The following is a 19,151-nucleotide window of genomic DNA, read 5'->3' as shown; positions in this document are numbered from 1 at the left end:
TTCACTGCACGGTGTTGTTCACTGCACGGTGTTGTTCACTGCTCAGTGTTGTTCACTGCTCAGTGTTGTTCACTGCACAGTGTTGTTCACTGCACAGTGTTGTTCACTGCTCAGTGTTGTTCACTGCACGGTGTTGTTCACTGCTCAGTGTTGTTCACTGCTCAGTGTTGTTCACTGCACAGTGTTGTTCACTGCACAGTGTTGTTCACTGCACTGAAAGCCATAGCAGTGCAACACAGGAATGAGGGTTAAGATATGGGAGCTTGTCTAGAAAAAGTGCCCTGGGCCCTTTCCTCCCCCTCCACATGACAGTGACATTTTAGCACAACAAAAGCAGTAATATGGATTATTGATTGCCCTTCTGGGACCCCCTTAACATCTGTCAACACCGTTATTCCTATATAGCTCCTTTTACCCAGACTCAGGCATTTTCCTATGGTTGGTAAACAAATCAAATAATTGTTTTGGTTATTTTTGAGGCTGCCTGTTGGTTGGAGCATGTTTCATTTGCAGCTGTTTCAAACTAAAACAGAAGAAAAAAAATGAGAGAGAGAAAAACAGCCACAGGCAGCAGACCACCTCTATAAAACAGGCATCAGACCTCTATAAAACATCAGACCTCTATAAAACATCAGACCTCTATAAAACAGGGGTTTGGTTGGCAAACCTACCAGTCATGTAGCACTTGGTCTCCTTGTTGTTGCTCAGAGGGTTGTTATTCTTGAACATGTACAAGTTGAAGGGCACGATGCGGTTGCTGTTGAGGCGGCTCCACACCTCGTGGTCGGGCGTGGTCCAGCGGCCGGCCAGGACGTCGTAGTCCCGGCGGCCCATGTGGACCAGTCTGCTGAGCGGCTCGTACAGGCCTCCCTGGTAGCCCACTACGAGCTGGAAGCTGGGGTTGGTGTCCAGGTAGACCTCCCCGAACGCCGTGTGGAGCACCTGCTTGATCATGATGCCCGAGCCGCTGAACACGGCCAGCGGCGTGCCGATGTTATCGCAGGCAACGTAGAACTCGTCTCCGCTGCTGAGCTCCATGGCGAACAGGTGGCCCTGCAGGTCGTAGTAGAGCGAGGTGATCTCCGAGCTGGAGTGGTTGTACATGTGGGTGACCCGCGTGGGGCTGGACAGGTCGGCGTAGAAGTACTGCAAGTGGTGGCCCGTGCTGCTCCTGCTCGACACCCGTCTGCCCAGGCCGTCGTAGCGGTACCTGATGCTCCAGCCGCTCACCTTGTTGTACACCTGGACAAAAAGCCAACACATTTCCATCACTGTAGGGTACAGTACTGGCTGGAGGAATGCAATTTAGTGAGCTTTGAGAATTTCAGACTGACTTAAAAAGTCAGTCTGTTAAAAACTGCTCAGCTCTGTACCCACTGACTGATATTATCTAATGGTACTTATGCAGGTCTTTCTTGACTTGATTTTTTTTGACAAGCATACATTTGTGATACAATGGTGATGTGCTATTGTGTGTAGTATAGTACTCTGTGTCTTGTGTGTGTTTTTTGTACAGCTGTATAACTATGTTTTTACTCTACTCTTTTATTGTGCTATTTCTCTGCTTTGGGACTACATAATGTGAATTAGCTTTCAGCTATAATATGGTACGGTGCATCAAATAGTGACATTTAACTGTACATCGTCCCTTTTAAATAAATACAATAAATAAATAAACAAACCTTGACCAGCAGGCCAGCCGAGTTGTACTCAAAGTAGTCGTTCCACCTCTGCTTGAGGAATCCGTCCTCGTCCATCCTGTACTGGACGTCCCCCAGGCGGGTGATGCGGTCGCGGATGTCGTAGCGTAGCGGCGTGAGGCGGGCACTGTTCCCCGGGCTGAGGAGGTGCAGGTTGCCGTTCAGGTCGTAGCTGTACCTCCACAGGGGCTTGTCATTGATGGAGACCACTTGGAGCTGCCCGTCGGCATCGTACTCGTAGGTGTAGCGCGTGGTGTTGGCGTAGGGCCCCACTTTCAGCTCCTTGGCCACCACACGGCCCATGTTGTCGTACTGCACCATCATCCAGTACATGAGCGAGCGGAAGATCTCGTATTGGACCTCCTTCACCCGACCGTAAGCGTCAAAGTGCTTGGTGTGGGTCATGACCGCCGTCGTGATAATCTGATTGATGTCGTAATAGATGACTCCAAATTTCCCGAACTGCTCCGTTTTGCCGGAGACGTCGTCATAGCGATAGAGGTCGATAGGCAGCGGCGTCTCGTTGATGACCGCCTGCATGTAGAGATGAAACAGAATGACATTTTAATATCATGATTAGAGTGACCAAAATTATCACGCTTATCAGTATTATCATGGTATTTTAAAAATGTGCTGAAAATGATCAAAAAGTACTGATACACTTACTGAAATAATTTCACCAAGTTTTATATTGAAAATCACAAATAGAATTAGCAGCACTATGCACTTTTTGTTTGCATAAACATAAAAATAATAACATAGCCATCAGGATCAATTTGGACACGTACACTTTCAATAAACTATGAATAAACAAGCGATAATCACAGTAATCAAACCTTCGCAATTTTAACGATTAACATTTGAAACAGTAATACTAACTGTCAGGAATTTGACCACGGTTTATCATTAAACCGGTCATCGTTTCATCCCTACACAGTACCTGCATGCTGGTGACGCGGAAGCTGTTGTCGTAGACGTAGTCAAACCTGGCGTTGACCATGCCCTCTTCGCTGAAGCGGAAGATCTGCCGGTCGATCAGCGGGCCGATCTGCCGGTAGCGGATGGTGCAGGTGAAGCCCTCGCTCTGCAAGTTGACCGTCTTCAGCATGCCGGCCACCTCGTCGTAGGAGAAGCCGATGCGCGTGGTGTCGTAGAGCAGCTCCAGCAGCTTGGCCAGCTTGCCGTATTTGTAGATGACCCTGCGGCCCGTGCCCAGGTAGGTGGTCTGCAGCAAATGGCCGTCCTCGCTGTAGTCCTGGAGCACTGAGGCGTTCCCTTCCGGAGGCCGGTAGGTGTTTCTGTAGTAGCCGATGGAGCGGGAGGTCTCCAGGGTCTGCCGTGCCACGTTGGGCATCGTCACAGAGGAGAGGCGGTCATTTTTGTCAAACTCAAAGATATACTGCCTCTGGCTGTACAGCAGGAGTACCATGGACTGTGGAGAGGAGAGGAAGCAGTTAGGATGGAAAAGAGATTTCAGATATATAAGATTTATTAGGGAAATATACAATGCTTATTCATTGCCAGTCACGTCAGGTACAGTACATGAGGAAAAACCTTTCCTTATGTAACTGGCAAGGAATACCCCTAGTTGTATGTTTAGGTATTGTACCTGCCAACCATCTGTTTTGGCTGTCATCTACAGTACTACCTCAGAGATCCAAGAAGCCTTCCTGTCTTATTCCTTCTAAGATTGATTACGTCTTGCATCTCCGTGTGGTGACAATGTATTCTACATAAGGATGTCTTTTTTTCCCATTAAGTTTAACCCACTTTTAGCCATTTTTATAGACTCATCTTTTTTTCATGACAGAAACCACTGTGCCACTGCCATAGACTAAAACAAGAGCCATTATAATAATTGCTATAAAATTACGTCTTTACCATAGACTGTATCTCTACACACAGTAATTACACTGCTATGTAATTATACAAATGAAAAGTTGCATAATTCAAACATGATTAGCCTTTAACGAGTTTCTCATGTTACCTACAGTACACACTGTGTGTACTGAGTCAGTAAGCGGGGGTGAATTTGCAGGCTGAGAATGTACAAGAGACTGGGCTAGTACACCACAAAAAGATGAGTAAAATGTCAAAAGCAATGCTATATTAGGCATGCATGTCTGAATCAGACAAATCTAATTTACATCTTGAAAGTGGAGTTGTTGATATTCCTCTGACATTAAGATGTCCTTAGGAGATGACTTCATAAACAGACTGTTCTCGTTTCTTGTTTTGTGGGATCTTTTGATCCGAACAGCAGGAGGGAGCTGAATCTCTACAACTCGGCAAACAACTGTTTCCATCAGCGCCCTTCATCCTTCTTGGACAAATTAAATGAATGATTTCTCAGGCTGTCACAACAGGCTGCCAACATCTCAGCACTTAACTCATTGAGTGCCATGGACGAGTATGTTCGTCAATTGGTTTAGTAACGTAGAGTGCCAAGGACGAGTATGTTCGTCAATTGCGTTTTTTGACGGTGGGACGTGCATCAAAGCCAGATCCATCTCCTGTGAAAGTATGGTGGCTGTTGAATGTGTAAAAGCTATTTTAGGGACCCATTAGGTGGCGACAGTGCTCTCCAGATTACAGAAAGGCGAGGAAAAAACAGAGAAGAAGTCGTTGGGGAAACGGAAATCGCATCGCATCCGTATGCATCGATATGCATGAAGCATAACGTTAGCTGTGCCTGCAGCAGCCAATCTGCTGCCACAATTGAGCACCTCCGTGTCCGCTGCGATAGCCCATCCGCATGATTTTGTTATTAGTTGTTATTATTCTCAACTGGAAGCATGGGAGCCGGTGACAAATACACGCGGAACGCTGTAAAAAAGCTGGATGTAGCGGACTTTTCAGTGCAGAGCAAACGCACCAGAAAGCCCCAGAGACACTCCCATACGGAGGAGGAGTGTGCAGTTGAGGGGGGGGGGGTGGGGCACGCAGAGCAGCACACAACACTGACCCAGACAGACCCAGACAGCAGGACAGGATTGGCAAACGCAAGCCAGAATATCTGATGCCCACCAGCAGCAAATCAAGACCAACAAGAAGCTGCAACCAGCAGCGCACGCAGGGGCCAGCGCTGCTGGTTGCAGCTAAAAAATATTGTTTTGCCAAACAAAATTCCTTGGTTTTCGCTGTTCTATTGAAGGAAAGGTGTGACTACATCAGAAAATATTAGCTTCAGTCAGTGATGTGCATGAAATGTTTAATTTCACAAAAGGCTCTTTATCTCAGCTTCTAGAAAAAAACGGCTGTTTTTGGTTAAATCAAGCTATCTTCTCCGGCTGATAACTAAAGAACGGAAAATGATATCAATAAACCTGTTTTTGCTGATGATAGAATAGAGTCTCATCGTTCTTTTTGCGTGTTCGGTGTTTACATAGTAATATCACACAATATTCTGTGGGCCTCGAGAAATCACTGAAAACGCTCTGAAACTCTGGCACTGGGAGCGTCCGTTCTCCAAAAGTGGCTGGCACTCAATGAGTTAAGAGTAAAACTCACTACATATTAACATTTTCATTTTCATATGAAATGCCTAAGCCGGAGAATCGAAGCCCTTCACATTCTCTGCAAAGACCTTGGGCCCTATCTTCCGACAGCCGCTATCCCCTAATAGCGCTTGCGCACCTGTTTGCGCGTGCCTTAAGGCAGGGAAGATAGCACTCCGCCTTGCCCCGTCCACCAGGTGTTCTGCCGAGTTTTGCTCTCCCGCCCAGCAGCAAAAAAAAGCATCCCCACCTCACGGGAGCATACTTGTATGTATACTTGTGATTTATACAGAAATGTAACTGTTTAAAAGTGATATAATTGTCTGGTAGACGTGACCTCCCTGATTTCTAAGTTAAAACAGCCCCGAAATATGTTGGGGATGCAATTCTCGGCTGGGATGCGGAAATGTTCACGTCACTTGTCGCAGACGCAAATTAGAGCCATGCCAAAATCATCTGCGCCCCAAAATGCCTGCGCAAACGGGATTTGGGCGGTCTTAACTACCAGAATTATTCACAGGCATGACCAGGCAATGCTGGGCATTACATCAATCAAAATCAATCAGATTCCCGTCTCGCAATGGCTGTTTGCGCGAGGCATGCAATATGCTGTAATTCTCTCCATGGGTAATAGAGTAGGTGAAATGGCCTGCATTTATATAGCGCTTTTATCCAAAGAGCTTTACAGTCAGTAGGTACATTCACCCATTTGGGGGTGTCTTGAAATTTGGGGTTCAGTGTCTTGCCCAAGGACACTTCGACATGCAGACTGGAGGAGTCGAACCACCGACCTCTTTTATCCAAAGCGATTAGTGGACGACCCGCTCTACCTCCTGAGCTACAGCCGCCCGCGAGGACAGAGAGAGCTTATTGACAGATCGTCTGTGGTACCAACGACCCTCCGGGTGGTTATGAAGGTAAATAGCCTATGTCCATTGTCCAACAAGTTTTCTCAATTCATTTCCCTCTTTGCGATGTGATAAAAGTTTCTCAGTGAGTTATAGTTGATTGCCTCACTGAATTATCTGCTAATACCCAATTTTAGCAGCATAATTTGATGTCTAGGCTGTGCGTAATGACATCTCCAAAAGGAATTCTACTTTGCACTGCACGGAGATTACGGGTGCGCTCCGAGAGCGCGAGGTATTTGCGCGTGAGGTCCTTTTCAAAGCTCTTAGCGCAAAGTAATTGCGCGCTGCTGACGATAGGGTAATGCCATCTATCCCACATTTTAGCGCTGAAACGCCTGCTTTGGCTTGTGGCAGCCAATGCCCAGTACAATTATCACAGGCATGTGCTTGTGTCCGCCCCCAATTTGCATTGCGCACGGCGTTAAACGAGCGCAAATGCTAAATTAACGCTTTTGGGAAGATAGAGCCCTTTGCCTTTAATTAGAGTAGAAAGTGACATTTCACTTCTTATCAGAGCTATTTTGGGTTGAACTGTGTCAGACTGTGGTGACAACGTATAACGTGCATCAGCTTTTATTGCATTTCTGTGTGACAGAGCTTGATAATACAGCACAGACACAACTAGAGAATTAAAAGTTCACTTCAAACTCGTCTAAAGTCTCCTGCTCAAGGCTATGAACACATCTCCAAGGTTCAATTATACAACTTGTTCCCAAGGCTTTCAATTACTTTTCAAGGGCATTACATCAGCAGCCACAGCACCCATAGTTCTTACCTTCTCAAGGTAAGTGTAGCTCCACGATTTTCCATCAGCAAATATCTGGGAGGAGATTCTGCCATTCTGGTCATACTCCATGCGCACAGACATGGTGCCCCGCTGGATGCCTGCCACATGCCCGCCAGAGGAGTAGGTGACGTTGACCCCGTTCAGGCGACTGCTCGGCGCCCACAGGGTGGGGCGCCCGGCGTGGTCATAGTGGATTCGTAACGTGAACTTCCTGTGGTCATCGTAGACCTTCTCCGTTCTGGTGATTCGATCGAAGTCCAATGACAGCAAGTTCCTGTTATGAACCTGTTGGGAGAGGATGGTCCAAGGAGTTAAAAAAAACATTCAATGTGACCGAGAAACATGGAATAAACATGTTTGGAAGTTCGCAGTGATCAGGAGGACTTTGTGCGGTGCTCTTTTTAGCTGGAACCCTGTGAGGAGGATTATTTCATATTCTTCTTTTAAAAGCTTTTAATTACAAAAGAGGAGCTGTATCTCAGGAGTGCAGGAGTCATTTAAGTGATTATAAGAATTACCCTATTTCTTTGTTTGTGTAAAAATTCAGTCGAGTCTTAGTGGGAGTATGCCTATTCATGCAAGAAACATTAGAGCGCCATTGATCATTAAATTCATTTCCAGTGTGTGCTGAAAATAATTACCAGGCACAGATGAAGCTCATTTTATTTAGCTATTGTCATAAATTGGAAAAGAGAGAGGGGGGGGGGGGGGCAATTTCATTCCTGTGTGGCTCAGAACACTTCATTTCAATGACACTTCACTTTTTTTGTTGGAATGCACAAGGCTGCACCCAGTGACCTTTGACCTCTCTGTGATCAGAGCTCTGAAGAGAGTAATCCTTAAGGCCACATCCAGGTCAGCACAGAGAGGAGGCCAGCGCCTGCCTCTGTGTGAGCGAGACGTGCTGCTGCTTAAATGATCCAGCGACAGCTCCAGCATCACTGTCTGTATGCAGACTGAGGCAACAGAGGAGAAACAAACTGAACTTCAGGAGAAAAAGGTCTTAATCCCTACAAACACGACTTCCAACACCATGTGGCAGATTCAGGTACATTTACTGAGAACGGTCTTAGACTTTAATTACAACTACCGCACCCACACCCTCGCAGACACTCCCGCATACACAACGTCGCCTTCCCCATCTCCTTGCTCCTGCTTTCGCCATCATGTCGTTTCTGATGAATCGACGCGGTTTCTCTCAAAGTATTCTGGCATTTAGCTCGGCACATCGACGCGGTTTCTCTCAAGGTATTGTGGCATTTCGCTCGGCGCATCGACGCGATTTCTCTCAAGGTGTTGTGGCATTTCGCTCGCCGCAACACTTGGCAAGGCTTGACGATGTCTTGAAACAGCTCTGAAAGCTGCTCCTGGCTTCTCTCCAGTTGCATGGCAGAGAGCGGGTCGCAGGGGGCCACTGAGAAGCCTCGCTCTTTCAATCGCACATTGAGAAAAGCATGCCGGGGTCTCTCATCTGTGAAGGGACAATTACACCAGAGGCAATTAATGTCACTGATACCTAATTGAGAGGATTACTTTACACTAAAAGCAACGGAATCATAAAGAGAACAATCCCCCGAAGGTTTGGAGCAACACGAGCAATTTGAGCCCAATTTGAGAGCGGGAAGGGGCCCTCCTCCTGCGGAGCTCTGTGTGGGTTCCGCGGTGTCGGGAGACGAACCGGGGCACCCACATTAGTTAGTTTCTCGTTTACAAAGAAGGCCGTCTGTGCAAAAAGGCTTAGTGTCATAACAAGTGTCAAACTGCAAAGACAAATTAGAATTAGTGTAGCTTTTAGATAGTCGTTTGTTAGACTAAGAAGATAAGTGACTGGACATCAAAGGCTGAGCCTCCTCCTCTGGCATTCCTTGAAACACTGGACACAGTGTTCGGGATCTTTTGGTCTTTCATACTGTGGGTAGGAGAGGGGTGGGCGATATGGCCCTAAAATATCATCACAATATTTCAGGGTATTTCTGTGATAATGATATTCTTGATGATATGACAAAAGTCAGAAAAATATTTTATTATTAATTTCAAAATACAAGCTCAATGAAATAAATGTTTGTTGCTTGTTGCTGTGCGTACGTCATACCGTTACGCACATCATTACATCAACAAGTTGGAATATTGCCATTATCACGTTATGAATTTTTTACAATGTGAATATGAAGTGTAACGATATATCAATAACGATACGATATGGCACACCCTTAGGTAGGAGAGGCCTACAGTCTGTCTAGAAGATTGTTGTAGTCTGTGCTGAGACTGATTCCAAGAGAACATAAGGTGCGAGAGAGAGAAAGCAGTACTAGGATCTGATTAGCCAGAGACCCAACAGGCTGGAAAGACATCTTACAGCAGAGATCCCAGGATCCCATGAGAATGGAAAGCCACTCGAGGGGAATTATTTTAAATTGGACATCGCCTCTAAACCCCATGGCACACCAATCAAATGTTCTAAAACCAACATGGACAAACACAGACAAACACAGATGTTTGTGTGGTGAGCCGTTGTTGTCTGCCCTATGTTTGGAGATGTTTGTTCAGATCCGACATGTTCAATCCTTGTTTGTCAAACATTCTCCAACAACTGCCAACAAGAATGCTGGCAGTTGTTGGAGAATGTGTGATTGGTGTGCCATGGGCTTAACAGGAACATCTTAAAGAAGGTAGATGTGTAAGAAGAGAGATAGTTACAGAACACTACAGCCTCCATGTTCCATTTGAAACCTTCCTAAATATAAAATGATGCCTCTGTTTCCATGATGCTCAATTAATGCGATCATTCATCACACAGTGATCTTTATGTCAAACGACAATCTCCATCTGTCATTTATGTCAAACGACATTCTCCATCTGTCATTTCAAAAGTGAAAATGCACGATCCGTTAATTGGTTCTCATCATTAATTCTACATTTGCTTAGTTTGTTTCCTTCAATAACATCAATTCCGTCTATTCACATATTGCAATCAAAGCACGTGGTGAGATAAGAGCTGTAATCTTTTCTCTTGCTGTTTCTGATTGTTCCGTCTTTTGAACAAACAGCCGTACATTATGAGACAGTGCTGATAACAAATACTGACATAGTGATATCACCCTGTACAAGGAGACAGCTTTGCCTTTGCCTTCCATTCCAGATTGAAGCGGCTGAGGATCCTTGCTCTCTGGCAGCCAGAAAGATTCTCCCATTACATTTACAAACTACTCAAGCTGACAGGCGGCCCCGTTTCCATGGAGAGAAAGGCACTTTCTGTGGCCTGGCAGCATCAATCACCAGCTTCCCGCCCGGCTGGCTGGGAGAGGCAAGCCCAAGTGGCACGTGTCGCTGTGGTACTGTAGGGTTAAGCCCAGGTCCATCATTGACCCGTTTAGCTTTGGGATGTGCTAACACAACGCAGCACACGCACGCACTGTATGTCCATTCACATAATGTCACAAAAACTAGGGATGCATGATATATCCACAATCATATTGTAATGGCCGATGTTAGTCATTTTTTGACTATATCGGTATCGGTCTGATGAGCAAAATAACAGCAATGTTAATAGCGGTTATCGGTATCGGCCAAAATATTCATATTGAGAGAAAGGAAACAATGCAGAAAATCTATGATTTATGGGCTTTTCCAAATGTTTTGGAAATAAAGACAATCATTTGTCAAATTCAGTGTTTACATGTACAAAATGTGATCATCATAGAAATGTGTTTTTATACAGATCATATCGGCATCGGTAAATATCGGTTATTGGCCTTAACAGCAATGTTAATATCGGTTATCGGTATCGACCAAAATGTTCATATCGGTGCATCCCTAACAAAAACAGTCAGAGAAACAAACTCAAACACAGCCAGCGAGAAGTCAAACACTTTCCTGGGTCATCTTCGCTCACACTTTCCTGGGTCATCTTCGCTCATTCTCAACACGGTCAAAATGCAGGCAGGCAGAGGCACAAAGTGGCCTCTCTCTGGCTCTCATTCTCACGCATCCTCCTTTTCTTTTGCCCAGGCCGTCCCCCCACTCGCTGCCACACACTCGCCCAGCCACCCACGTAATATCACTTGACATGCCACTCAAGGTCGCTCAATGATTCCTGCTCTGTTCATCCCTCCGTTCTCGCCATTAGGCTGCTCCCATTTCCTATCTCCCCCCTGGGGCCATTGTGTGTAACATACATTACAGGCTTTCACTTCCAAAGGGACGACGGCGCCATTAAAAGAACAAACAATGACAGGCAAAGTGGCACCTCCCCATTAGCCATGTCGCCTCCCAAAGCATGTGGAAGACGACTTCAGCAGAGATGTTGCTTGTCTGACAAAAGGCAAGAACAAGGAAACAAAACGAGGTAATCAAGTCAGAATAAATTATCGGGGCTCCCTCAACGCAATTTTCCACTGGGTCATTCTAGACGCTTTGTTCTGCTCAAACATACAGTAAGTAGTGCATTCATCCCCTTATGAAAAGGGACCTGGTGTTATTTTGTGTGTATCATTGCAAGGTTAGCTCACTGAGGCCATTCATTTACCAACTAGGTCACATGGATTGTTTGGTTCTCTTACTGCCTCTCTGAAGGTTTGACTGGGCTGCGGAAATTTAACACGACCCTCCAGCCCACCCCACCCCACCCCACCCCACCCCAGACCTTTCCTGTTCTACTGAAGACATGAATCAAAAGGTGTGTGTGGGCTCGTGTGAGTGTGAGCTGATTTTATTACACCCACCAAGCTGATGAGCCGGCTCTGTGGTCTCAAGTCTTGCTTTCATATTGGTGCAGAGGGGAGAGGTTGGGACGTTTCTGTGAGCCTGGGGAGTCATTTCTGAAATAACCTTGGTAGATCCTTGCTGGACTGTGTCAAACCCCCAACACACACAGTAACTGCACTTAGTCTTCCAGCGGGGTGGGCTGCTATCACTGTTAGCCTATGCTGCAACTGAGAGGCCCCACCAAGGGATGCAGAAACGTACTCATGACTTCATTGCACAACGAGTGCAGTCATCACAAGGAGGCAGCTGAATTTCACTGGTATTTTTAGGGAAAGGAACATTTTCATCATTCCTCCTTAAAGCCCAAGTAACAATTTTACCTGAATAAAAACAGCTTCTAAATCATTTTGATGCTACACTGACTTCTAATATGGAGAATGGCATCTCTATTATTCCCACTTCGCACCACAGTCCCCTGCTACTGCAGGAGGTAACTTCGATGCTGCATCCCGGAACATCAAAGTTACCTGGATCTTACTCCATTTCCTGCTGAAGCTCCACCTCCTTCATATTAAAAGCTTTCTGCTCGGGGGGGGGGGGTACGGTGGCAAAAAAAAAAAAAAAAGCTTTCTGCTGACAAACTAACCGGGGGCTTTTATTGTGACGAATGTATAGGAAGTGAAATCTGTTCGCTCTAAGTGTATCACTCTGAGTTAGCACGATTGATTAGTGGTTCTATTCGTGAATAAAACAACACAACAAGATTTGGGGATATTTGGAGCAATTCTTTTCTCTCTCCCAGCAAATCAGTTATAAACACTACCAAGAGGTTAGCAAAGCACAGCTTACAAGCAGAAACAGTAAAATAAGGGTGATATCTGAACGTACAAACAGGGAAGTAAGTAGCATAGTTAGCATTCTGCAATTACCACTTGAGGCAGCAGAGGCCGCTGATTTCCACAATGTGGGTCTTCAAACTGTGATTGCGGTCCTTTCTAAGCGTGTGTAAGCATGTGCGTGACTCCATAGCAACATGGTGTCCTTACCCGGAGTCTGCGTCCGTACACGGTGACCTGGCCGCGGGCCTGCTCCTTCCTCTGTCTCCACTCCACCAGGTTGAGGCCGTTGTCGATGGCCAGCGTGACGTTCCTCTTGCTGACCGTGGGGTTCACTGTGCCGGCCAGCAGGTGGGGCTCAGTGTGCAGGGACACCTCCATGCCATTGGCCAGCACCAGCCGCAGAGAGCCGTCCAGACCAATGAAATAGCTGTTCCGAACTTGTTCTGAGACGCAGAGGGGGCACGGGAGAAAATGATTAGGATTGAGAGGGGGGGAAACAATCAAAGCCTCTTGTAGCTGGTGTATGAGGACTACATCTAATATTCATCTCAGTCAAACATAATATGATGGAAAAGGGCTGCTCAGCAAAAAGCGAGCCTTCAGCAGCACTATTTAACTGAAACACTGCGATAATGTCGGCTCTATGATGACAATGGAGATCAATAGTGAGAGGGTTCACAGCGCCAGTAAAGTAAAGTTTTACAGCTGTTGCCGTTGCCTGGAGGATATCGGGGAATGAACACTATCAAAGCAACTGCAGTAGCTTGCCTGTGGGCCACAGAGTGAGCAGGCACACACACACACACACACACACACACACACACACACACACGTACACACCTACACACACACACACACGTACACACCTACACACACACACACACACACACACACACACACACACACACACACACACACACACACACACACACACACACACACACGGGATACATCACCCAGTGCTGCCCACATCAAGTTCAAGTCCTTGATGCTCGCCTACAAAGCTAGCCAATACAGCTCTGACCCAGCTGAACTCGCTCATTCAGATCGAGGCTCCCTCCTGCCCACTACGCTCTGCTGTGGAGCGGCACTGGAACAAGTTAGCAAACTCTATTGGATCCGTAGAGTCCCTCTCTCTCTCACGCTTTAAGAAAAGGCTAAACAGTCAGCTCTTTAGGGAACACTTTCTCACTGAGGAACTGTGTACACAGTAACAACACTGCCCCGTAGAACCTATTGCCCTGTTGGACCAGAACTGAGCTTTATGGCACTTACTCTCATGGTTCTCTCCTGAGTAGAACCTTGCTTAAAACTAGACATAAAAAAGGTTGTCCAATTCTGTTTTTATCAACTACAGAATATCTCCAAAATTAAATCATTTGTGTCTCTCACCGATCTGGAGAAGGTTGTTCACGCATTCATCTCATCACGTCTCTATCACAACTCCCTGTACACTTGTCTCTCCCAAAAGTCTCTCCACTGCCTTCAACTCGTACAACATGCTGCAGCTTGGCTCTTAACTGGTTCCAAAAAATTTGATCTTATTACACCAAACTTAGCTTCTCTCCATTGGCTCCCCGTGTCTTTTAGAATTGATTTAAAAACATGTTTAATCACTTTTAAGACCCTGTCTGGTTTGGCACCTCCCTGTATCTCAGACCAAACGCGCTCCCTGAGATCCTCAGACAAAACTGTCTTATCTGTACCAAAGTCACGGCTTAAGCAAAGGTGACTTTGGAGCGCCCTGCCCTGCCTGAGGAGATCAAGCATGCTACATCGGTGCCACATTTTAAATCAAAACACACCTGTATAAAGCTGCTTTTAATTCTTGATTCTGCTCCCCCCCCCCCCACCAATTGTACTTGGCCAATTCCACCCCCTCTGTCGATCTGGGGAGAGCTTTAGACTAGCACATGCTTCCTCTGATACATGTGCAGTTTCCAGCTGCATCCTTTCACCTGACAGTGAGAAGTTTCACCGGCAGGACGTAGCACGTTGGGAGGATCACGCTATTCCCCCCAGTTCCCCTCCCCCCAAACAGGCACCCCAACCGACCAGAGGCAGCACTAATGCAGCGATCTGGACTCATACCCCACCGGTTTCCCACCCGCACACACACGGCCAATTGTGTCTGTAGGATCGTCTGACCAAGCCGGAAGTACCGCTGCCGGGAATTGAACCTGGGCCTCTGCGGTGGCATGCAAGTGTTTTTACCTCTACCCACTACCCAGACACCCATTTTATTCATTTTTTGTCTTTTACATTCCTATTTGAAATTGCACCTGTAATTCTTGCTTTCTTAACTGACACTTTGTCCTTGACTCTCATGACGCTTTTTTTGTAACTCTGTTTTTGAAAAGTGCTATATAAATAAAGTTATTATTATTATTGCTTGTGTGGTATTAAAATCTCATGTGTTGGATCAAAGTGAAATTGTAACAGTAAATAAGGGCCTGTCTGTCACTGTCCCCAGGTGACGACAGCCTGTGCTGCAGACCAGTGACTAATGTTTCCACCCAGCATCTCTTGTACATTCATCAGAGAGTGCCTCCTGTCAGCAGCACACTGACAGCGACCAGGATGAATATGATTCTCATTAAGAACGCTTTAAAATTAATGGCTTGTCAAACACACATTAATTAGTTGACTTCATTTAACACAGGAAAAAAAACAATCTCACACAAAACACACACTTTGGGACTTCCTCGTGCTGACATGTCAGGTGGGTGTGTGATACTGCATTTCCACATCTTTATTTTGCAGGGAGAATGACAATAAACATGATATGAGTAGATTGCATTTTGCGTCCTATATTCTTTTGCTAAGTGCCGGAGGAAGCGTTGTAGTGCTGAGAGGAGAGAAATGGGCAGAGGAGGCGGGCTGACCTTGCACTGGCCCTTACCTCTCTCCATCATACAGACACTTCGGGGGTTGGCCAGAGGCCTCTAGGGCAGACCCTGCCAAGAGCAGGCTGTGCTCCCAGGCCAGATCAAGCTGGAAATACTGCTGAATTAGCATGTTTACGTTAATGCATGCATACACTTCAGCAGAGGAGGAACCCGCCCCACACTGACGCTTCAGCGTGCCTGAACACTGGAGCTGTAATCGAATCAAACCTACCGGTAATCTTTTTTCTCTTTTTTTTTTTTTTATAATTGGGGCAATATTTGGTGTGACAATCAGAATGTTATATGCATTATAACATTGTAATCAATAATCATAAACTTGATCAATCAATCATTGTATTCACATCTCAGCAGCAGCGGCGTGCCTCTCCTCCTCTCCTCTGGCGCTGTGCCAAACTGCGCACACGCAGTGGGGTTGATTAACCATGGATTCTGTGCTTAATTTTCAACTGATTTCTGTCATTCAAAGTCCGCAAAGTCTGCTTGCTAATCCCGTGTGGCAATTATGTTTTTATCACCAGTCAATCAAAGGTTACGATTTGAAATGTCGGATTTGCGCTGCCTATACAGCAGCACACTCCCATTGTGAGTCCTTTGCGCATGCATGCGCACGCAAGAGAGAGACTGAGAAAGAGAGGAGGGGGGGGGGGGTACATTTTTGCTCCAATAGCAGGTATGTTGCGTGGGAAATAATTGACTTACAGTACTGTAATTGATTCAGACAACACGGATATAGTTTACATAAACAGCCAATTTACTGAGAAAACTTCGGTTTTAAACCAGGCTCAGACAGAACGCGCACGGGCTCGTTGCCTGACCTAAGCTCTATAGCTGACTAACTGGAAGATGTAATATAACGCAAAGCATTTCCCGGCTTTACTCGCACATTAAGTTTATTTCGCATCTATTTTTGAGTTCAGTAATGGACTTCACAGAATGGCGACAACACCACTGTGGCCGTGTTGAAGCTCGCCTCGCGCCGAAAAGGTCAAAAACACAACGGTGAGAGCAGGAGGGAAACGCAGCGGCGTCGCTCCGTCCGTGTGTTATGTGATCGGCCGGTTGCGAGCTTACAAAGCAGACAACGGTGAATTAATTACCAGCAGGGCTCCTGGCGCCGCTCCTCTCACCAGCAGATGTCTAAGACAAGGTCACAACATGAGGTGACCAGGCCACCGAGCAGCAGTAAGACACCAGAGCTTGTCATCTTGTGTTTCAGACATGGCTTTACAGGGAGTCAATGGGGACAGGAAGGAGGGCACACTCCAATCAAATGTTAGTGTGAGGGAGGGAGGGGGGGGGGGTCTTTATAGTCTTTTAGGAATGGAAGTGGGGCTGGAGAGTTCAAAGCTATCAGCCGGTAATCAATAACGCGGTCGGTCAGGCGCAAAACAGGATATCAGAATGCCTAAGTATGCAAGGAAAGTCACACATACTGGGACCGAGCTTACAACCTCAGCCCGCCCATTGCCTGCTCCACTCTGATTGGATTTCTTAAACCTGGGGGATCTCTTATGGGCCACCGACATTGTTTTTTATGAATTGGATTTTGAGACAGAAAATCAATATGTGTTTTCATATTGGTAAGTGGATGGTACGCTGCACAGGGTTGTCTGAAGCTAACATTAGCTACGCAGAGGAACAACAAACGCTACTGAGAGTAAGATGTGTTATTAGTCACAAGTGAGACACTGCATCCTCAATCACTGTGGCAGATCAGTGTTTCTCAGTGATAAGTGGGGTCTGGGGACCTCCACATGTCATTCAGGGGGTCCCCAGGAAATTGAAGAACGGTTTAATTTCACTATAATTGAATTAACTAGAAATGATCCCGATTAAAGAATGTACTGTATAAGTATGACTATTCTAATTTAACTACTACCACTGTTATCTCCCCATGTACAGTGCACAGAGAATTCAAAAATAAATCAAATTACAAAAATCTGTCTATATGGGTTCAGACCAAGATTCTTAAAGAACAATTTATTTTGCAAATATGCAATTGTTATGCAATATAACATATATTTAAGCAATATAGCATGAGAGCAAGTGTGTTGTGGCGAATATATCCCGCTGATAAGCTGTTATCCCACGAGGCCGCAGGCCGAGTGGGATAACAGCTTATCAGCGTGATATATGCCACAACACCACGCAGCTCGAGTATAAAACGGTTTCCAAGTATAATAATATAATAATAATAATACTATAAGTCCGACTGGCATGGTATTCTGATAGAGTCAGTTGAAACACTACTGTAAGGCGGGACCGCAAGAACATGCGGGTGATTTGATTGGATCGTTCTGGAGACTGAAGTTGACATTGGCCAATCCTGGCGCTTGCTGAGAAGCTGAGAGCTTTCTGGAAAGCCGACAGGCAGCTCGAGCGCAGCGCTGCATTCTCAGCGCTTGCTGAGAAGCTGAGTGCTTTCTGCAAAGCCCGACACCAACTAACGTTACGGGGTTAAATGCGGGGTTAAATGCGGGGTTAACAGCCTTTTTTTTGCAAAGAAGACATTAGCCCGCATTTATTCTTGTACAAAACATAATTTTCTGCGAAGTATTAGTAAAGTTATAAGCGAAGATCGATTCACAAGGATCTGACAGCTGTCTCCGCCATTTGTTTTTTTTGAGGTAACCAAAGGCTTTTAGTAAGAGAGTTGCCATGGCAACCAATAACCCATGGCCATGGGTTATTGGAGTGGGTTATTGGATTTATACAATGGCTGTGAACCAATCAGATTGCTTGATTTGAGAGAGCCGTTTTATAATATGTAATATACTGTATATGATGTACTATGGAGGGGTTTGGTTATTTTCCACACGTACTGTATGCCATCACCCACCATCAAATAACTAAGAATTAAGAATATTTGAATGCATACATTTGATATATTAGATATAAAATGGTTTTTCTATGGCAACACTCTGAAGGACCATTTTTGGTTCCAATATGCACCTTTATTTGTGTGTAGTTTTGAGAATCTGTGACCGGCAAAAACTTTGAATAAAGTGACGGAATTACAGTGTAGGAATACCCAACAAAAACAGCTTTGGTTGTGTTGAAACACACTTCCACAGATGAAGAGTATCTACACAATCAGCAGCTCCAGTCGTGAACTATAAGACACTCACCCTGCATGAGTGTGTAGAAGGTGCCAGAGGCGGACAGGTTGGTGGTGACTGTGATGTCCTCTTTGTTGGAGCCTTCTGTCTGGATGCGCACTGAGCTGTCGCTGTCGGTGCGGTAGCTGCTCACTCGGCCCGTGGGGTAGGTGACGTTGGTCAAACGTCCGTAATTGTCATACCTGCAGAACAAGTACAAGAGCCTGAGCCACAGCTGGTAAAGAGGGCCATGTGTCATATGAAACAATATGAAAGTATCAACAGCAACCACAATAGAGCCAGATAGTGCTGTGGCATGTGCTAATTGATAGATTTGTTGCATCAAAAGGAAGTGATGAAATCATAAATGTGGGACAATTTATGCGTTTAATAATTTATATGTAGTATTCTACATGCTATTATTAGGGTCAAGTATAAATACATGCATGTAAGTATCTTTATAATGCCAACTGCTGTAAAACACCGAAGAAGAAGAAGAAGAAGAAGAAGAAGAAGAAGAAGAAGAAGAAGAAGAAGAAGAAGAAGAAGAAGAAGAAGAAGAAGAAGAAGAAGAAGAAGAAGAAGAAGTTTATAATGTTCCTATCATGTCTGATTTATACAAATAAATATTAGGTGCCCACTGGTGAATATCATTAACGTCAGCCTTACTAAGTACATGTAGGATGTGGGAATATTTTTTAGGATG

The 19,151-nt window shown here is 45.5% G+C and overlaps 1 protein-coding gene across 4 annotated transcripts in view; it reads right to left on the bottom strand.

The window, feature by feature from the left end:
* tenm4 (teneurin transmembrane protein 4) overlaps nt 1–19,151 on the bottom strand; it is a gene marked incomplete at both ends in the record, with an annotated part of 173,254 nt that overhangs the window by 11,156 nt on the left and 142,947 nt on the right. For all 4 annotated transcript variants that reach the window (XM_083637873.1, XM_083637874.1, XM_083637875.1 and 1 more), the window contains 6 exons: nt 672–1,242; nt 1,683–2,234; nt 2,641–3,132; nt 6,884–7,180; nt 12,646–12,881; nt 18,476–18,648. In XM_083637873.1, coding sequence (XP_083493999.1) covers nt 672–1,242; nt 1,683–2,234; nt 2,641–3,132; nt 6,884–7,180; nt 12,646–12,881; nt 18,476–18,648 — 2,321 coding nt within the window. The remainder of the gene's footprint in view (nt 1–671; nt 1,243–1,682; nt 2,235–2,640; nt 3,133–6,883; nt 7,181–12,645; nt 12,882–18,475; nt 18,649–19,151) is intronic.

This window comes from Poromitra crassiceps (genome assembly GCF_964638095.1).
Source record: "Poromitra crassiceps genome assembly, chromosome: 5".
In the NCBI taxonomy this organism is placed as follows: domain Eukaryota; kingdom Metazoa; phylum Chordata; class Actinopteri; order Beryciformes; family Melamphaidae; genus Poromitra; species Poromitra crassiceps.
This window is presented reverse-complemented; position numbering and strand designations above follow the sequence as displayed.